This window comes from Dama dama, chromosome 6 (assembly GCF_033118175.1).
Source record: "Dama dama isolate Ldn47 chromosome 6, ASM3311817v1, whole genome shotgun sequence".
NCBI lineage: Eukaryota > Metazoa > Chordata > Mammalia > Artiodactyla > Cervidae > Dama > Dama dama.
Genome location: NC_083686.1, coordinates 735,317 through 754,704, shown reverse-complemented (window position 1 = coordinate 754,704; position 19,388 = coordinate 735,317). Strand labels below are relative to the sequence as shown.

Here is a 19,388-nt window from a genome sequence, read left to right as displayed (position 1 = left end):
AGGACTCGGGATGGCCCAGGTCAGCAAGCGCCTGACAGGGCGGCAGAGACCCCAGGACCATGTGGCACGGACTGGGCACCCCTGCGGCCGGCCCCCTGCTCCGCGGGCCCAGGATGGACCCAGGTCCGCCCTCAGGGGCCGCGTTCTGAGGGCCCCCTCCCGGCCCACGCCCCTGCTCACCGCACTCAGGCTGCAGGTGCTCGGGGACACAGGCCTCGTAGCCCTCCTTCTCCGGGACCTCCAGGAAGTCGTCCTCATCCTCGTCCTCATCTTCGGGGCCTGCTGTCTGTGGAAACACCGCGAGCTGTGAGTGACGGCCGCGGGCAGAGTCCCAGCCCCGCTTCTGTGGACCACCTCCAGGTCGGGATCAGCGCTCACCACTCGGCTGCACTCACGGTCGGCCCGTGTCCCTAAACCACAGCGGCCCGCGTGCGCCTCACCGGCCAGCCTGCCGAGACCCACAGATAGGCACGCTGCAGCCCACAGAGCCCCATGGGCCCGAGGTCCCAGCTCTCCACCCAGCTCCGGCCAGAGCAGAAGCAGCGCCCTAGGCGTCCAGCACTGCGGCTGTGACTACGGCACTTCCAGAACGTTTTGTCCTTGAGCGGCTTGTTAAAAGGCCACCGAAGAGGATGCCTCCCCTGGACGGGGCGGCCCTCCCTGTCGCTCTGTGAGCCTGGAGCCCCCACCCGCCCCACGAACCCAGGGCCCCGACATCCACTCCCCCTCCGCCCCCTCCCTGGCAGCACCCAGCCAGGTGGGAGCAGCAGGGACCTGGAGCATGAGGGGCTCACTGCAGGGGCCAGGGGCTCCTCCGGAAAATAGCTTGGCAGCTGCCTCGCGTTCACGCCACGCGCTGGGGCCACACGCAGCCTGGGTCGGGGTCAGCAGCCCGTGCCGCTCAGGCCCAGAAAGCCCCCTCTCCTCACATTCTCAACCCCTGCACCCCTGGGACAGGGTGTGGGGGCCTGTCCTTCCCAAGAGGGTCACAGCACGGATGTACCTGGGAGCTGGGTCGCATGGCCAGCACCACCCGGAAACACCCCGGAGTCTGAGGGGCTGCAGCCCCAGGCCTGACTGCGAGAAACGTTCAGAGGGGAGACTGCGGCCAGACTGATGCTCGCACGGACCACAGACCGTCACCCTCCCCACCAGGGTCCATCCCGACAGCCAGGCCCTGCAGCACACGGCTGCCCAGGGCAGACAGACGAGGACTGGCCCGCAGGCCCCAGGGCAGGCCACAAGGCACCCAGGACCCAGAGGCTGAGGAGCGGCTGGGAGGCCTAATCAGATGCAAATGCTCTCAGCTTGGGCGCAAGCCGCAGCGCGCGTCTGGGAGGCATGGAGACATTAATCATTGGAAACTGTAATTTTTGTTATCAGTCTAACACTGATCAAAAGGGAAGCCTGTCTCCACCGCTGACCTGTGAAACGTCCCAATTATACTCTTTGGAAATGACAGGGGCACTTAACTCCAGAGCCGAGCAAATGACGACGATCAATCACGTTTGAATAACAATGAGCCGCGGACCTGAAAATTATTTTTGTATAGAATCTACCCAGGAATTTATGAAAGGTGGAAAGCAGCCCAAGGTTTTCGGGCATTACGGTCCCGGCTAGTGCCGTGCGTATCAAACACTAAACAGAATTTATGTGTTTTAATTTTCCAAAAGGTAGATGTGGACTGGGTGCTACAATGCATAACACGCCGTGCCAGACTTTAAATATGGAGCTCATTTTCATAAAATATTATGCTTATTGCTCACACCCTTGAATTTCACCTGGGACTTTTATTAAATTTTCATTTCCTAAAAAACATTTGGCTGCTTAGCTAACTATTTGGAATTATACCCTCTCCCCCAGGTAAAACTGTTTATCCCTCTGACCAAGCCCGGGAGCCGGCTCCCGCGCCTAGATGCGCGCTGATGAGGCCCGCAGGCCGGCCTCCTCGAGCCCCAGACCCTGGCGCACAGCTCTGCACGGGCAGTGCCAGCATCCTCCCACAAGAGCTACTGCAGCCGTCGCTGCCACTCTCGCGTCCCAAACCCCTCGGAGGCCGGGGTGACCCTCAAACCAGGCCCCCAGGGAAGCAGGGGCTCCACTGTTGCTCTGAACTCGGGCTGGGACAGCTCCACTCGCAGGAAGGTCTAGTTCTCCATGTTGTGCGGGGCTCAGAGGTGCTGAGCACCCTGAGGCCCTCCCACATCCAGCCCAGGGGCACCCCATCCCCGGAGGGCAGCGGAAGGGAACCCCCCCACCACCTAAGTCGGGCAGTCCTCTCCCAGCCTTGGAGGAACACTCAGCTGGGGACGTCCAGGCCCACAGAAAACATCTACCTGCACTTGAGGGGCCAGCCCAGCGCTCCCGGGCACCACAGTAGCAACCTCCTCTCAAGGTTAAAGGTCACAGATCAGGTCAGAAGCCACACCAGGCATGGGTGGGAGGCAGCTGGGGGCACAGCAGGGGCACAGAGACCCCTGAGGGTCCTGGGGGACGTCATGGCCTGCGGGCATCAGGTGAGGGCAGGTCGCCTGCACAGCAGGGTCAGACTTGCTAACGGTCCTCAAGAGCAGTCTGCTGGGAGCCGAGCTTCCCCATCATGAAGAGAGACCACCAGACACGCTTGAGAAAGCAGCCTGCCCTCGCCCAGGGGCCCAGAGGGAAACCTCCCTGCCAGGTCCAGTCCTGGGCCCGTCTGGGAGGCTGGGCAGGCAGGCCAGGCCCTGCAGCTGATGCCCAGGCCCCAGGACTGAACCCTCAGGGCCCCAGGGAGGCAGAGGATGCCCCGGGCCTTCCTCTCATTCCACACAAATTGATTCTCAGCCAGTTAAAAGGATTTAGAAAAATGAGGCTCTGAGATCATAATTAAACAAGCAATAAAATGGCTAAAATATACAACGTAATCCGATTACAGAAGTAGGGTAGCGGGTTGCTAATTACTCGAGAAGGATGGGAAGGGCCACCTCCCAGATCTACGCGCCCAAGGCCTGCCTGCGATAGAGCTGGACCATTAAACACATTCTGTGCAATCTAATTAACTTGGGGCACCATCGCCATTACTTTTCACCCAAGAAATCACTTTTGTTCAGTTTTATGTGTGTATGTTTCCCTTTTAAAAAAAAAAAATGATGTAAGGCCCCGTCAGACAAGTGAGCGCCAAGCTGCATCTGTCTCCTCAGCTTGATGGCAATGCACTTAAAACCCCATTCTATCTTATAAACCAAAAATTAACCGTGCTCAGCTGTGAGGGTCGTCATCACAGCTGCTATTTATATGCTAATGCCCTCCCTGGACCGCGTGCAAATTGCCCAGCCAGGCCAATATCTCATGTGCATCTCCACTGCCTGGACGCACCTCGGCAGGTGTGGGCCTGCTGTGGGCGGGTGCTGACCATCACAGACCTCAAACGGGCGCGGGGCGCTGCTGCTCTCCTGCACGGAGGGGCCTGGAGCCGCCAGCCCCCTTCCCACCTGCCCCCGCTGCTCCAGCACCGAGGCCAGCCGGCCAGGGGTGTGCGAGGCCGCCACTGCCCCTTCAGGTCCACCAGGCGCCCGGCCACCATTTCCAGGCGGAGGCTGGGCAGACCCTCCTCCCGGGACCCTGCCTGGGGCCTAATGTGGGCTGGCTGGCCTCGCCCAGCCCGGCCTCTGGGCGAGATCACATGCTCACCATGCACCCTGGCCTCAGTGAGAAGACCCATACCACTCCCCCAGACCCAGCCTTCCCATCTGTAAAACAGGGGTAAGGATGGAATTGACCTCATAGGGCTGAGTCTGGAATTAAGGAGACCACACGTGAAAGTATTCAGGAGAGAGCAGCCGCCCTGGAGGGTGCTGGGGAGCTGGGCTGTAGGGCAGGGAGGGCCCAGGGCCTGTGGGGTGGGAAGCTGCTCCCACAGCAGCCAACGTGCTCCCGGTCCTCAGGAGAGTAGGGCAGCCCTGCCCCGGCTGCCGCCCCCTCACAGCGGCCTTTGGTGCGAGGGTGATGGAGGCAGCGGCCCCCAGGAAGGTTTACTGGCCCGGCCAGGCACAAGGCCCTGCTGGCAGCTGATTCAGCTCCCTGCCTCCCTGGGGCCACGGCACGGTCAGCACTTCACCCCAGGCTCTCTGCTCAGGAAGCCGGCATGCGGCTCCTGAAGCACAGTATAGCCGAGGGAGCGCCCACCCAGCCACTAACAGGAGAAGCCGTCACCCAGGTCACGCGGGATCTGTGCCCTTGCAACGAGTGGGAGTGTGTGGGGGTTAAACCCGAGGCTGCCGACAACGGGAGAAGGGGAGCGTCGTGGGGGTGCTCCAGGGGCCGCAGCGAGGAGTCTGGGCTGAGAGAACACCCGCTCTGCGGACAGCCTGGACAGACTGATGCATACAATCATTATTTTCTGACTTACTGGTGGGTGGAGATTAACATTTTGTGACTCACACAATACAAAGTAAGTGGTGATCATCGCTACATAATTAAACAGCAGGCAATTTAAAAGTTTTCCAAGGATTTTTATCAGTGTAACAGACGTAGCAGCCATGGATTATTAGGCCTGTCCTCCAGCAACAGGGCTGGAAACTAAATCTACCAATGATGCTCCACATCGACCTAGCTAAGACCAATCTCTGCCTGCTTCCACACGGAGCTGGAACAGACATGCCATAAGACAAAAAAATTACATAAAACAAAAGTTACACATTATTTAAGCTGGCTTAAATTCGCTTTAAAGACAGAACACCTACATCAAAAGGAAAAGAACACGGCAACACAGACTAAAATGGGAAATCTGACCAGAGGCCCCAGTCAGGTGGTGCCTACACGGTGGGAACAGCAGGACCTCAGACCCGCCCGTCTCCCACGGTGTTAGTCCCAAGTACTGAACCACACGCTCCTAACTCAGCCTGCACTAGCAGAGACACCAGGCAGAGACTGAAACTGCAGACGTGTCACGAGAAGACGACCAAGCAAAGACGGTGGTCTGTGCGTCGTCACCGTGGCCGCGCGGAGCCGCACAGACGACGCCGCGGGGCTGTTATGAGAGGTGGGCTGCCTGAGCGGGCGCTGCCACTCAGCCGCACGCCCAATCACTTCATCTGCCGGCCCGCGGCCCAGAGAACTGATGAGCATGTGCTCACGGGCTTCAAGCCTCCAAGTCTGCTCTTAGAGGAGAAGACAGGGCAGCCCAGCTTCCATCTGCTGAAGCCACCACGCTGACCCCATGCCCCCCGACCCAACTGGACCACCCTGAACACCCGTCAGGTCCTCAGCCTCCTCCCTGCAGAGGGCCCCCTCTGACCTGATCACGTGCCTCCTAGCCTTCGGGGCTGCCCGGCTGCAGACAGTGACCCGCTGACACTCAAGCTGGATCGGACCCAGGGGCCATTCAGGGCTGGTTCCCAGCAGCTGGCCTCTCCCGGCAGCCCTCGAGGGAGCCGAGTCAGGACACTCTGAAGGCTCTGCTGCTGGTCCTGGGCCTGGAGCCCTGCAGGGCAGGCTGGTCCCGGGCCGTAAGGTGCAGGCAGGGCTGCCGGGCCCCCCCTTATGGGTCTCCCCAAAGCCCTGGCTGCCTCCAGCCCAGCAAACCTGGGAGACACCGGGGCGGGTCACCCAACCCCACCGACACAGCAACCGAGATGACCTTTGCATAAGGTGGGCCGGGCTGAGCCGGCCGTGAAGGGGCGCACAGCGCTGATCCCCGACCCCCACAGCACATGCTGCCCTCAGGCCAGGCCCCGAAACGGCGCCCAGGCTCTGCTGAGGCTCAGAAACAGGGTCCTGCGCACAGAAAGCACCCTCTCTCACTGTGAAACAAGTATCGAGGTCACAACTCCCAGAACTGACTGACTTCTCACTGAGCTGTGTGCTCAGCAAAGCCCTGCAGAGAGGCGGCCTCGGGAGCAGGGCCAGGCTGCCAGCGCGTGACCGGGTCCGCCCGCCCGCCGCAGAAGGGCGAGGGCGCCCCCTGCCGGCCCCCGAGGGCCGCGCAGCGCAGCGGGCGGCAGCGTTGGGGGTCGGGGGTGGAGTGCGGAGGGCGGCCTCAGAGCGCCCCCTGCCGGCCCCCGAGGGCCGTACAGCGCAGGGCAGGAGGCGGAGGGCGGCCTGAGCTCAGAGACCCTTGCAACCCGCGCCTCGGGCCCAGGGGCAAGGACAAGGGTGCGCAAAGCTTAGGGCGCTAACCACTCTCCACTCTAAGTACGGGGGCCTACACCTGACTTCGTCCTCAGCAAAAAACGGTGCCTGCCCACCCCGGGCCCTCCCGAAAAACTGGAGGGGCTGGGACCCATCACCTGACACCCACACCCACCCTGTCTCCTCCAGGTGGCAAAGCGTGACTCAGCGGCGTTCAGCTCCGCACGCCTCATGCTCAGGGAACTCTGCTGCTTATTGTTGCAGCAGTTCTGACCACAGCTTATGTGTTCTAATCACTAACAAGGTCCAGCTGTGGTTCCCCACACCCAACACACACACCCACCCACTCTAGCTCTAATTCCACAGCCTACACACACACACACACCCTGCAGCTATGATTCCACACACCCGACATAGACACCCTGCAGCTGCGGTTCCCCAACCCTGCGCATACCCCCTGCAGCTACGGCCGGCCCCTGTGCCCACGTACACCCTCCAGGTGCTCCACCCCTCTCCCCTAGAATATTCTTGGAGGACCCAGGTCCCTCTTTCTACGGGTATCTTCCAGACGTGAAGTTTCAGGCCCTCACAGGCCACCAAGCCCACAGGATGGGCCCAATGGGCACTTCAGGAGCCGCCTCCCCTGGGCCTTCTCCTCCTGGGCCCCTCACTAGAGCCCCAGCCCTCCACCCAGCGCCCTAGTCCACCTCCGCCACCTCCTGCCCAAACCCTGGCCCAGCCCCTCCACCTGCGGGGAGGGCCTGGCCATGGTCTCTGGTGCTCAGATGAGTCAGCTCCTGGTGAGGATACACGAGGACACCTGGGGCTGAGCTCCCATCAGGGGGATGGCCCCAGGCTATCCTCACAGCCAGTGGGGGGCACTCACCTCCCCCCTGCGGCCCTCCTCGGGTGCGATGTCCAGCTCCCGGGACCTCTTCAAGGCAGTTTCCAGCTTGGCCTTCAGGTGGATGGCGCCCTCCAAGTGCCCGCCATGAGTCCCCGCACGAGTGAACAGCTGCGAGAACACGGCATCACTTCCTAGGCCAGGTACCCGCTCTCCCCCCTTGAGTCAGCCCTGCGCCCTCTGTCAACCCATACAGACCATCTGGACCCAGGGCCTGTCCAGACCGAGGAGCACGCCCAGGCCAGGGGCCCGCCCTGACCCAGGAGAACACCCAGACCCACAGGCCTGCCCTGACCCAAGAGAACACCCGGACCCACGGGCCTGCCCTGACCCAGGAGAACACCTGAACCCAGGAGAACACCCGGACCCAGGGGCCTGTCCTGACCCAGAACACCCTGACCCAGGGGGCCCGCCCTGACCCAGGAGAACACCCTGACCCAGGGGCCTGCCCTGACCCAGGAGAACACCCGGACCCAGGAGCCCGCCCTGACCCAGGAGAACACCCGGACCCAGGAACCCACCTGGACCCAGGAGCATGCAGCCGGCAGGAGCTTGTTCTGGATGAGCCTGAGCGCATCCTGCGCTGCACGGATGACGGCCGAGTTGTCCTCGTTCTCACGCACCCTCAGGCTGTCTGCGGCAAATGCAGTCATCGGAGGGCCCACCACCCAGGCAGGTCACTGGGTATCCCAGACTGGACCACCCGCCAGCCACTCATCACCCGGCACCCAGCACCCAACCTGCTGACCCAGGAGACTGTCTTGTGGCTTTGGCCACAGCGGATCTAGCCTGATCCCAAGGCCCGTCTCCAGGCTGTGAAGTCAGGGGACCACCACCGCCCCCCACGCCCACACTGCCCTCGGGATGGAGGCCCCACCCGGCCCTCGGCCCCGGGTCCTCCCCGTGAGCTCTGCCACCCCCGCAAGCCTCAGCTGGCACCCCCTCCAGCGCAACCCCTGCGTCCAGGCCTTGACACTTCCTTGTAGGGCACAAGGTGCCCAATGGGCCAGGTCTTCCTGTGGCTGCGGAGGCCAAGTGACCTCCAGCCTCAGCCTCACCCCACTGGAGGGGCCCAAGCCATGTGGGGTGGGACAGACGGTCTGCCTCTCACCCACGGGGGCTGGAATGCAGGAGCCCCATGGTGCCAGTGGGGTCACGGCCCATGTTGTCACAAACGTGGCAGGAAACTGTTTCTCTCGATTCCTCCCCCAGCTGCCCTCTGGCCCGAGCCGGGGAGCCCTGCATGTCAGAGGGCTGGCGCCCCGCGGCCCCCACGCCGGAGTCCCCTCCCGCGCCTGCCTCACAGCCCCGAGAGGCCCAAGCACCGGAAGCGCCCCGGGCCCATGGACCCGGCGGCCCAGCGTGCGGGCAGCCCTACCTGGGGAAAGGTCCACGGCCAGCGTGTACTGGCGGGAGCCCAGCCCGTGCTGCCGCACGAACCCATCCTGGTCGCCGTCCCCGTCCTCCGGGGGCGGCCCTCCCGTGCCCACGGCTCCTGGGCTGCGTGTGCAGGCGGGCAGGCTCTTGCTGCAGCAGGGCTGCTCCTCGTCCCTGTCGCCTTCCTCAGGCACGGGGCACCCAGCGGCCCCGGGGACCAGGTCGAGGTCGAAGGGCAGCAGCAGTCGGAAGCAGCTCTCTAGCTCGGTGAGGCAGCCCCGGATCTCCGCGGACATCTCTAGGAGGACAGGACGCGGCTCGCTCAGCCCCAGCAGGAGTGGCGTCCAGGAGGGGACACAGCGTGCCCCACCCCCTCCCCCACAAGCAGGCAGGCGCCCTGCTCCGGAGACCACTCCGGGACATTCGGGGTGACACCCTCAGCCGTGCCCAGCAAGAGCCTCCCTGGACAGCACTCCCGGCCGCTCCCTGTCGAGCTCAGCTCCGCCCCACCAGCCCACTCTGGCTGTGGCTGCCCGCGGGATTCCCCGGCTCTGTGGCCTTCCTGAGGCCAGGCTTCTGGAAGGGTCTCTGACCCCCGCCCTTCAAGGTGCTCCCAGCCCTGGCTGCCCCCCACAGGGAGGGCTGGCACAGGGATTTGGGGAGATGGGCAAGACCACAGGTGGTGGCTGTTGGGGCCAGATGGACGGCGACGCTCAGACCACCGTGGGATGTGGGTCTGCAGCGTGGCCGTCGGGGCCGCAGGAGAGGGTAGACGGCCTGCAGGGGGCCTCCCCCGCCCTCAACTTGAACCAACTCCGTCCAATTTGTCTACCCGCCTGCCCCCAAGCCCCCAGTGAGCCGGAGCCGGCACCTCCTCCAGGGCGACCCCTGTGCCCACGGTCCTGGCAGCTCCTTGCAGGGCGCCAGGTGCCCGGGGATCTAGGTCTTCCTGTGGCTACGAGGTCAACTGACCTCCGGCCTCCTCCTTCCCCCGCCCTCCGCCACCAAACTCCCAGAGCAGGCCCTGGGACAGGGGTGCACTGCTGGGCATGGACCTGAGCTCCTGCCTGGCAAGGAGCAGCAGGAGGGGAGGGGAGCGGCACCCCCATTCCCCATAGCTCACCTTCCATCTCCCTCGCTGCCCACTCAGACCTTTCCTTGTAGATTCTGTCCAAGCGCTTCTGTTTCTCTTCTGCTCGTTTTCTTTCTGCCAGAGTGCGAGCATCCGAGTCTTGGAAATCTACCTGATAAGTTTAGCTAAAGGTCAGACCCAACTACAAAGAATCCAACGAAAACGTCACTCGCAACCAGGCCTAACAGAAGACACAGCAGCACCACTATCCTCAAAAGCACCACGGGCAGAAATGCTATGATCTTAAGTTCACACCTGCTGCTTTAACACACCCAGTAACACACTCGACGGCGACACTACACCCCAGGGTGAACACAGCTGTCGGCGTATCCCGGTGAAGTCAGGTAAAAAGGCTTCCAGTCACACATATGCTGCAGGTGGGAAGGGAGGCTGCTGGCCAGACCCAAGGGCCTGACAACAAAGCGCGAGGGGACCCCAGGGGGCAGCGGGAAGGGGGCAGCAGCCACAGGCCTGGAGCGGGTGGGAAGGAGGGGGCAGTACCGGTCCTAGCAGGTGTCATCCACCCAGACTGGCTAGGCCCAAGCGCAGAGCCCGGCACAGAAAAGGGCTGTGTCTGAGCAGATGACTCTCACACTCCTTTTCATCTTGTGGAAACCAGGGCCAAGACCCCACGGGCCAGGCGGTGCAGTGCAGGGCTTGCCCACCTGTTTGCTGTGCTTTAGGAAGTGGAAGCCTAGGGCCAGCTTCTTATAGGCTGCGCCGTACTTCTCGTTCCAGCCACGGATGGCCCGGGTGGCCGCCTGCCTCAGTCTCTGTGCCACCTCCCTGGGGGGTGGCAGGGGCCGCTCATGGTCGGTGCCCAGCGTGAGCTCCAAGAACTCCTGGAAGTTGGAAACAACCAGCGTCCTGAACTGGTGAGACCTGGCGAAGAGCTGGTCCAGGACCTGGAAGGCGGAGAGGCGGATCTCCGCATGCTCCTGGCTTAGCTGGGTCATCAGCAGGTGGTAGGTGTGGCCAAGCTGCTCCTCTGAAGACCTGGAGACACAGCCACGGTGGCAGGGACACGGGCACTTCCAGAGCCGTCTGCCCTTCCCCCGGGTCAGACAAGCGCTGCCCACATGCCAAACCTGGGCCCTGCCTGTTGCTGGATGGCCCACAAGCCAAAGTTTTTACTACCTTCATTAAGACGAACAGAAAAAAAAACATTTCCTGACACGTGAAAACCCTAGGAGGTTGTGTCAGTGCTCACACTTTCACTGAGACCCAGCCAGGCGCTTTCGTTCGTTCGGCCGGCTGACTGCCCATCCACAGCCAAGTGCCCACAGGGCCTGAAGGACTCTCGGCCCACCCAGCTGGCAGCGGTGCAGAGACCCCAACCCAAAGGGAGACCACCCCCGCCCCCCAGCCCCTCCTGGAAAGCTCTGTGGCCTTCTGGGAGCCACCCTGGGAGGTGTACACACAGCAACCCCTCTTTTGTTCCTCTTCCCAGCTATCCTCACCCTCCCCACCCCGCATGCCCTGCTCTTTGGGGGTTTTCGGGGAGTGCAGCAAAACCTGACCTGAGTCACCATTTTACCAAAATGTCAATTCTTATCACTTAAATGATCACTTAAGTTCTGTTCTGTAAACACATGATAAGAATAACCAATAAATATCCTCACTTCTGTTGCTAGCACCTGAGAAGCTCTTGGCTAAGAAGAGTGGTGTCCAAAGACATACAGGACCTTCCCCCCAACACAAGAGTCCACCTCTGTGACCTCTAACCTTCCTCCCACACATGTTCCAACACTAAGTAACCCTTAAATCATACACATGCGCTCAAAGATAGGCACCCACACAGAGAATGGAACAGACCTGTTCTCCCTAACGCTGCTCACCCCTGCCTGGAACTGCTGCCCCAGAACAGGACCAAGCCCTGCAGGGCCCTGGGGAGATGTCCTGGGGATGCTCGTTTGCCGGTTCTTTCCCAGCAGAGAAGCGATCACAGGGACAGGCAGCAGACGGCTGACCCCAGGGTAGTCCCACAATCTCCTAGGCTTGTCACAGGCTTGCTGAGACATTGAGCCTTAAGACATACTTGCAAATTTTCTTCAGTTCCTTCATTTTCTCGGGGTTCACTTGGGGCTCTCCTGAAGTTGTGAGCTCTTCTACCAACTCTGAAAGTTTCTGATCCATATCTAGAAACAGGAAACACAGAGACGCTAAAAGACCACCTAGTATTTCACAGCTCTGGGCTTTATTAGATGTTCGCTGGGTTCCACTATGTGTTGGGCACAGGGTGTAGGCACAACGCTGAAAAGTCCTTGCGACCTGACCTCTGACCCCCTGATGCTGAAACTTAATTCAAGGTGAGATTCCGGGCCGGGTCAACAAGACATTTTTGATGGTAATTAGGAAAAGGGCAACAACAGAACGGTGCTCTGGAAGTCTACAATCTGAGACCGCCAGCGAGAGCCACGGAGCACGCAGTCACGCTCGGCGGGAAGGCAATGACCAGAACGCCCTGAATTACACTCAAGTTAGCTTTCCCGCAGGACAGCAGGCGCACCTCTTCCCCCGCCAGCTTGACCATGCCTCCCAAAGCCACAGGGTGGCCTCTAGACCCGCAGGGCGATTTGGTGCAACTCAATCTGCCCGCGGGCAGCCGCCACAGGCGGGTATGGAGGCCGAGGAGCCCGCGCCGCAGGGAGAGGGCCGGGGCCGCAGGAGTCGGGGGTGGCGAGGACGACCGGCGGTCCGCCGCGTCTCCCACCAACAGTAACGTCTGCCCTCGCCGACGCTCGGCCGCCGGGACAGGCCCGCCCTCCGGAGCAGAGCCCCAGCGCCCCGCCGCCCTCGGGCCAGTCGGGGCCGACGAGCCCCCGTCCTAAAGTCCAGGGTGCGGCCGGACCGAAGAGGGCGGCGTCCAGAGAAGGGCGCAGCGGGGGCATCATGGGGCGGTGGACGAAGGAAGCAACCCCGAGAAACGGCTGCACTCCGACCCCGGCCCGCTCGGCCGCCCCTCAGCCCCACCTACCGCGCTACGGGCCGCTCGCCTCAGCCCGCCCTTCCGGCGAAGGGCCCGCCCCCATCACGTGCTCCAGATCTCGACAGTCATTGGCCCGCCCTGGCCCTGGCGGAGCGGGGGCGAAGGTCTGACCGGCCGAAGCCCCGTCTAGCCGGCTTGGCGGCCGCTCTCTGGTTAGCCCGCCCCTTCCGGCACAGGCACCGCCCTCCTACTGTCACGTGACCCCAAGCGCTGCGATCGCTGGCCCGCCTGGACCCCCGAGGCGTGGACGCGGGGTCAGGGCCGAGACTTGCGCTGTGACGCAGGCGCGCTCCCGAACTAGGGGGTGGGGTGGGGCTTACGACGCGCGAGAAAAAAGGAGGCGGGCGGGCGCGGCAAGGCCTTAAAGGGGCCGCGTGCGCGTGGTCTGGGCCCGACTCGGGGTGCGCGTTCGGCTTTTCGGCGTCGGCGCCGGAAGCGTGGCGGCTCCCCGGCTCCGGGCCTCCAGGTGGGCGCACTTCTCCACGTCGCGGCGGACGCTGCCCCCTGGCGCTTCCCAGAGGGCTCCCCGGGCCGGGGCCTCGGCGGACGCCCCAGCCGTCCCCGAGGGGTGGTGCCCAGGTCCGTGGGCAGCGCGGGGAGCCCGGCCCGGGTGACCCTCCCTAGAAGACCCTTCCTGGCTCGTCCCGGGTGCGGGACCGGCGCGGGGCTGGGCGTTGGTCCTCCCGAGGCCGCGGCAGGGACACCCCCAGGCCTAACGGCCCCGCGTGCTCGGACACCCGCCGCAGCCGGGCCCTCGGGAGGCTCCCCAGGCTCGCGGCGCCCGCACGGACCGGCGAACGGCAGCTTGGGTGTGTGCGGGGGCCCGGGTCGGACAGAGGGGGCCGACGGCGCCGCAGGCCGGCTGGCCCGCGCCCCTCCGCGGGCGGCGGTGCCCGACGCGCCGGGCTCCCGTCTCGGGACGGAGAACAGGACGCCGATTGGACCGTGTGGTACCGCTGGCACAGAACGCCCAGAAGAGGGGGACCCCGAGCGGAGGGAGGGGCGGGGGCCCCGGGATCAGGGTTGGTGGTTACCCAACCTCGTCTCTGTGTTGAAAGGTCGAGTTGTACCTTTGCAAAGGGTGGCTCTTGTGGTGTGTGAATTACAGCTTAATAAATAGCTATTAAGAAAGGGGGGAGGGCGGGGGGAGGAACGAAAAATGAGGCAAAACGAATTAAAAAGCGAAAGAAGTGACCGCCGGCCTCCCTGCGCAGGCCCCCGCCTCTGGTCTCCCTTCTGTGGCCACAGGGTGTTTCCCATGAGAAGCCCCTCCCCCTCACCAGCTCCCCTCCCTGGACTCCTCTCCGCGGCCCTCTCCTGGAGACCTGTCTCTGCCCCACCGCCCACTCGTCTCAGCCGATGGCGGGGGTCCTCTGTCCTTATACGCGCTTGGGCCAATGACCTAGGAGGCCCCCTGGACCCCTCTTCCTTTCCCCCAGCTCAGATGTCCAGACAGCCCCGCCTTCAGAGGGAATTCAGAATCTGCGCACTTGGACATTCTGCCGCCACCACCAGGTCCCTGCCACACCCTCAGCCGGTCCCGCAGTCACCTCTGCCCTCTCCTACCCCCTAGAGACCATTCACCTCGTCGCAGCTAGAAGGACCCCCTAGAGGCTAAAGTCAGATCGTGTGATCTTGCCCCTTCATTGGCTCCCATCCCACGGTGAAGCCAGAGACTTTAACAGACCACGGGGCCTTCCGGGTCTGTGCCGGTCACCCCACCACCTACCTCCTGCTCTCCCCGCCTCTGCAGCCGGTGGGGCTTCCGGAAGCCACCCCATGCCTGCAAAGCTGTGCATCCTGCCTGGCATGTCGTCCCTCAGCCTCTCACCTCCCTTGCTGTAACAAGACCCCCTTGCCCCAGCCCTTTCTTTTTGGCTGTGCTGGGTCTTGGTGCACATGTGGGTTTTTCTCTAGTTGAGGTGCAGGGCTTATTTTGGAGCACAGGCTCTAGGTGTGCAGGCTTCAGTACTTGTGACTCCCAGGCTCTAGAGCACAGGCTCGGCAGTTGTGACACATGGGCTGTGTGTGGAATCTTCTGGCCCAGGGACCAGACCTGTGTCTCCTGCACTGGCAGGCGGAGTCTTTACTGCTGAGCTATCAGGGAAGCCGCCCCTACCTGCCTGTTCGGGACTTGGTCCACTTTGTCCCACAGTGCTTATAACCCTTTCTCACACAGGTTCCTAATCTCATCTTAAGGTTATTGGGGTTTTTCCTCTTCTGTTCTCAGGAGGTATGCTCCATGAGGACAGGGATCTTTGTCTTGTTTCATGATGTCAGGCACACAGTAGATGTTCAATACTGGTTGAATGTTGAATCAACAAGAACAAGGAAGCACCTTAAAAGCAGTTGGAGAGAAAAGGGACATTACAACGACAAGAAAGCAGCAAATTTCTTGGCCAAAACAACACAAGCTCCAAAGCAATGAAAAAAAACCCTGCAGCAGTAAAAGAAAAAACACTGTCAACCTTGGATCATATGTGCAGTGAAATGTGCCCCCCAAACTAAACTATGGTGAAATGAAATCATTTCAGGCAAAAGCTGAGTGAATTCATCACCAGTGGTTTTACGGTTTAAGAAATATTACAAAACTTCTTCAGAGTTAAATTAGAATTTAACTGATATTTGGAAAGTTTCCACATATTTGGAAATTAGCCATCAGACATCTAAATAGTCCGTGGGTCATGTAAAAAAATCACAACAGAAACTAATATATTTTTAACTGCATGAAAAAAACATTAAAATGTAGGGATGTTTGTGTTAGAAATGAAAGGCTCCACAGCAGTAATCTTCCCCTTAAGAAGCTAGAAAAAGAATAATTAAATCCAAAATAGACTTTATTTTCTTGGGCTCCAAACTCACTGTGGGTGGTGACCACAGCCATGAATTTGAAAGATGGTTGCTCCTTGAAAGGTGTGACAAACCTAGACAGAGTATTAAAAACCAGAGATGATCACTTTGCCAACAAAGGTCCATAGAGTCAAAGCTATGGTTTTTCCAGCAGTCATGTATGGATGTGAGAGTTGGACTGTAGAGAAGACTGAGCACCAAAGAATTGATGCTTCTGAACTGTGGTGTTGGAAAAGACTCTTGAGAGTCCCTTGAACTGCAAGGAGATCCAACCAGTCCATCCTAAAGGAGATCAGTCCTGAATATTCATTGGAAGGACTGATGCTAAAACTGAAACTTCAATACTTTGGCCACCTGATGTGAAGAGCTGACTCATTTGAAAAGACCCTGATGCTGGGAAAGATTGAAGGCAGGAGGAGAAGGGGCTGACAGAGGATGAGAAGGTTGGATGACATCACCAACTCAATGGACATGAGTTTGAGCAAGTTCCAGGAGTTGGTGAAGGACAGGGAAGCCTGGTGTGCTGTAGTTCACGGGGTCACAAAGAGTTAGACACAACTGCGCGACTGAACAACAACAAACAAAATAAGCAGAAGGAAGAAAACAATAAAGAGCAGAAATCAATTAAAAAGAAAATGAACAATGGGAGGAAATAATCCAAAATGTGCTTTGTAATATCTATAGCATTGAAATTCTGATTGATAGAAAACTGACTGTAGCTAAACTGATCGAGGAAAAATTGAGAAAAACTTGATCAAGAAGAGGAATGACCGCGCATCACAACGTGTCCTACAGGCATTGCAATAGTAGAGCACATTACAGATGATGTGCTTAGCAAAGTCCTAGCAGATCAAATCCAGCCATACATAAAAAACATAACAAACCAAGTGGGATTTATCCAGAAAGGCAAGTTTGGTTTAACCATTCAGAATCAAAGAATGTAATTTTCCATATCAACAGAATAAAGAAGAAAAATCACATGGTAATTTCTTTAGACAGAAAAAAGGACATTTGACAAAATTCATCAATTCACGATAATAATTCTCAGGAGACTCCCTCAACCTGGTAAGGAACACCCAGAGGAACCTGCAGAAACCTCATTCTTAACAGTGAAAAGTGACACTTTCTGCCCAAGAAGGGAGACAAGGCCACGGCACCCTCCTCCTGTTTTAACCATGAGCTGGAGGCTCTGGCTGGTACAAGAAGGGAAGAAAAAGAGACACAAGACATGGACATTAAGAAGAAAGAAGTCAACTGTCTCTATTTACAGATGATACAATTGTGTACATAGAATAGGCCTTAAAATTTGCCAAGAAGTAAGACTAGTGAAGGACTTTAGCAAGGTCACAAGCTACAAGGTCTATATATAAAACCACTATGTCTGTTACCATATTGGAACTACTGGAAAGAGAAATTTAAAGATTAAGTGTACAATAGCATTAAAAATCTTGAGGTAATTAAGGTTAACAAAATATGTCCAAGGCATGTACACTAAAAACTATAAAATGTGAATGAGAGAAATAAAGTAAATCTGAGTAACTATGTGGTGAGAATGTGTGTCATGAACTGCAAGACTCAGAACTGTTGATTTTTAAGTCCCTTTTATGAACTAAATCAGGCCCCCCTTCCTTAAACCATTATCTCCCTGTGACTCTATTTGGAGGCAGTTACCCAACCTAAATAGCATATTAAAAAGCAGATACATTACTTTGCCAACCAAGGTCCATCTAGTCAAGGCTATGGTTTTTCCAGTCATATATGGATGTGAGTGTTGTACTGTGAAGAAAGCTGAGCACTGAAGAATTGATGCTTTTGAACTGTGGTGTTAGAGAAGACTCTTGAGAGTCCCTTGGACTGCAAGGAGATCCAACCAGTCCATCCTGAAGGAGATCAGTCCTGGGTGTTCATTGGAAGGACTGATGCTGAAGCTGAAACTCCAATGCTTTGGCCACTTCATGTGAAGAGTTGACTCATTGGAAAAGACCCTGATGTTGGGAGGGATTGGGGGCAGGAGGAGAAGGGGACGACAGAGGATGAGATGGCTGGATGGCATTACTGACGCAATGGACATGAGTTTGAGTAAATTCCAGGAGTTGGTGATAGACAGGGAAGCCTGGCGTGCTGTGATTCATGGGGCCGCAAAGAGTCAGACACGACTGAGCAACTGAACTGAACTGAACTGAAGGCTAAGTGAGGTCAGAAGGGTGCAAGGGTGGTACTCCAATGCTGTAGGACCAGTGTCCTCCTGTGTGGACAGGGCCTTGCCAGGATCCAGTGGCTGGCACCTTATTCCTGGATCTGTGGCCTCCAGGATCACAGGAATATCCTCCCATCTCAAGTAGACCGAGACCATCCTCAAGTCAACCTAGGAATTCTACAGAATTCCAGTTTAAACCCCACAGACTGGTTTTTTCCCAGTAGACCCTTATGAGCTGATTCTAAAACACAATCTAGAAAACCTAGAAAATAAGTCAACAAAAGGGACCCACGCTCCCCGATTTCACGGTTTCTGGGGCACCAGGAAACAACAACTCGACTTCCAGGCGTCTACTCAGGAGGAATGAAGGAATGTCCAGAGTCGTGGGTACCAGCTGTCATGGGTACCAACTGTTCTGGGAAACCGCCTGCATGCCCATGGCGGGTGGACAGCCAGGCTGGGTGTGCGTGGAGAAGCAGGGCTGCAGGGACCACGGATGTTTCTGGGTGAGACTTGGCAGAGACCCAGAGCTCAGTCTGTGATTCGTTTTGAGTGGAGGCGAAACTCACCTGAGTCATGAAGACAGGAGCGATGGCTGTGTGGGGCGAGTGGAGAGTCTGGGGGCCGGGGTCCTGGCCACCTGGGCCTGCTGGCTGAGGTGTGTGAACATTCAGCAAAACTTATCCAGCTGTCTGTCTAGCAAATGTTAACACACAACCAGCAACCCCACATCCTCCCATAGAACGCGAGTGCATGCTCAGCACAAGTGCCCAAGAATGCTCGTGACCAGTTTACCTGGAAGCAACCCAATGTCCACCGGTGTGCAGACAGGAAGTCACCCTCACGTGCCAGTGGGAACCATGGGCAGGAAAAAGGATGAGCTGCCCTGCCCGTGGGTGAGCCACCAGGGACCCGACAGTGGGGCTCTGTTTTCACCATGCCTGAGCGGCCTGGCTGAGTCACTCTCAGCGAGAACCAGGGTCGCCCAGGACACTGGCCTGGGAAGGCCTTGGGGGCAGCCCGGAGGGCTGGACTGGCTTGCAGGCCACACACACCAGCATGCGTGGCAGAAATCCCATCTCCTCCACATGCTCAGTTAAGACCTACTTCCACAGACAGGAAAGAGCAAGAAAGCAGGCAGAGATGGGGGCGAGGCCAGCAGAGACCCCCACTGTCCCCCTCCCTGGGTATGGATGGCAGCAAAGAACCCATCAACCCACTGACAGCTCTGCCCAAGTGTCTGCAGAGCTGCAAGCCCACACGTGTGCCAGGCCTGATGGGCGGCATGTGGACTTGGGGTCCAGGGAGACCCCACTTAAATAGTGCTCCATTCTTGGCCTCAACTAAGCAGAGCACAGTCACAACCTGGAGGCCGTGGTCTCCTTGGGACGTGGACCCAGGGGTCAGAGTGGGCACCTGGCAAGGGAGCAGAGAGCCAGACCGAGGCTTCAACCTGGAGTGGCCAGCACCAGCAAGGAGCCCAGGTGGGCTGAGGGCCAGCGAAGTGCAGCAGTGAGTCCAGGAAGGAGATGGCCAGGGAACATGGCAGAGAACAGGTGTGAGGAAGTGGTCAGCAGAGGCCACAGAGCTCACCCTGATCCTCACAGGAGGTGTCTGCAGGACAAAAGGGACGGAGGTGAGTGGACCAGAGCTCACCCGGGCTGGGCACTGGCGACCTGGTGGACCAGGCGGCCCAGGAGGTGCACCCTGCCTTCACCAGGCCAGGTGAAGCTGCTTCCGAGCCCTCTTTGGCCACCGTGACAGAAGCTGTACCAATTAAGAGGAATTTGCCCAAGGGAAGTGGGCACTCCTGAACTGCGGGGGCCAAAGC

General features: G+C 59.0%; 1 protein-coding gene across 3 annotated transcripts in view; it reads right to left on the bottom strand.

Annotated features, from left to right (window-relative positions):
• The window catches only part of UVSSA (UV stimulated scaffold protein A), a 29,381-nt gene extending 16,746 nt beyond the window's left edge, over positions 1–12,635 (bottom strand). Inside the window, exons 1-8 of one of the 3 annotated variants that reach the window (XM_061145341.1) lie at positions 12,499–12,635; positions 11,560–11,659; positions 10,187–10,517; positions 9,513–9,633; positions 8,391–8,687; positions 7,534–7,646; positions 6,995–7,123; positions 181–286 (exon numbers count right to left, since the gene is read on the bottom strand). In XM_061145341.1, the coding sequence (XP_061001324.1) occupies positions 181–286; positions 6,995–7,123; positions 7,534–7,646; positions 8,391–8,687; positions 9,513–9,633; positions 10,187–10,517; positions 11,560–11,657 (1,195 nt within the window). In that variant the 5' untranslated portion in view covers positions 11,658–11,659; positions 12,499–12,635. Of the gene's footprint in view, positions 1–180; positions 287–6,994; positions 7,124–7,533; positions 7,647–8,390; positions 8,688–9,512; positions 9,634–10,186; positions 10,518–11,559; positions 11,690–12,030; positions 12,167–12,498 lie in introns of those variants that run through there. The other 2 variants (XM_061145342.1, XM_061145343.1) reach the window with 2 other exon arrangements.
• Positions 12,636–19,388: the final 6,753 nt, after the last annotated feature.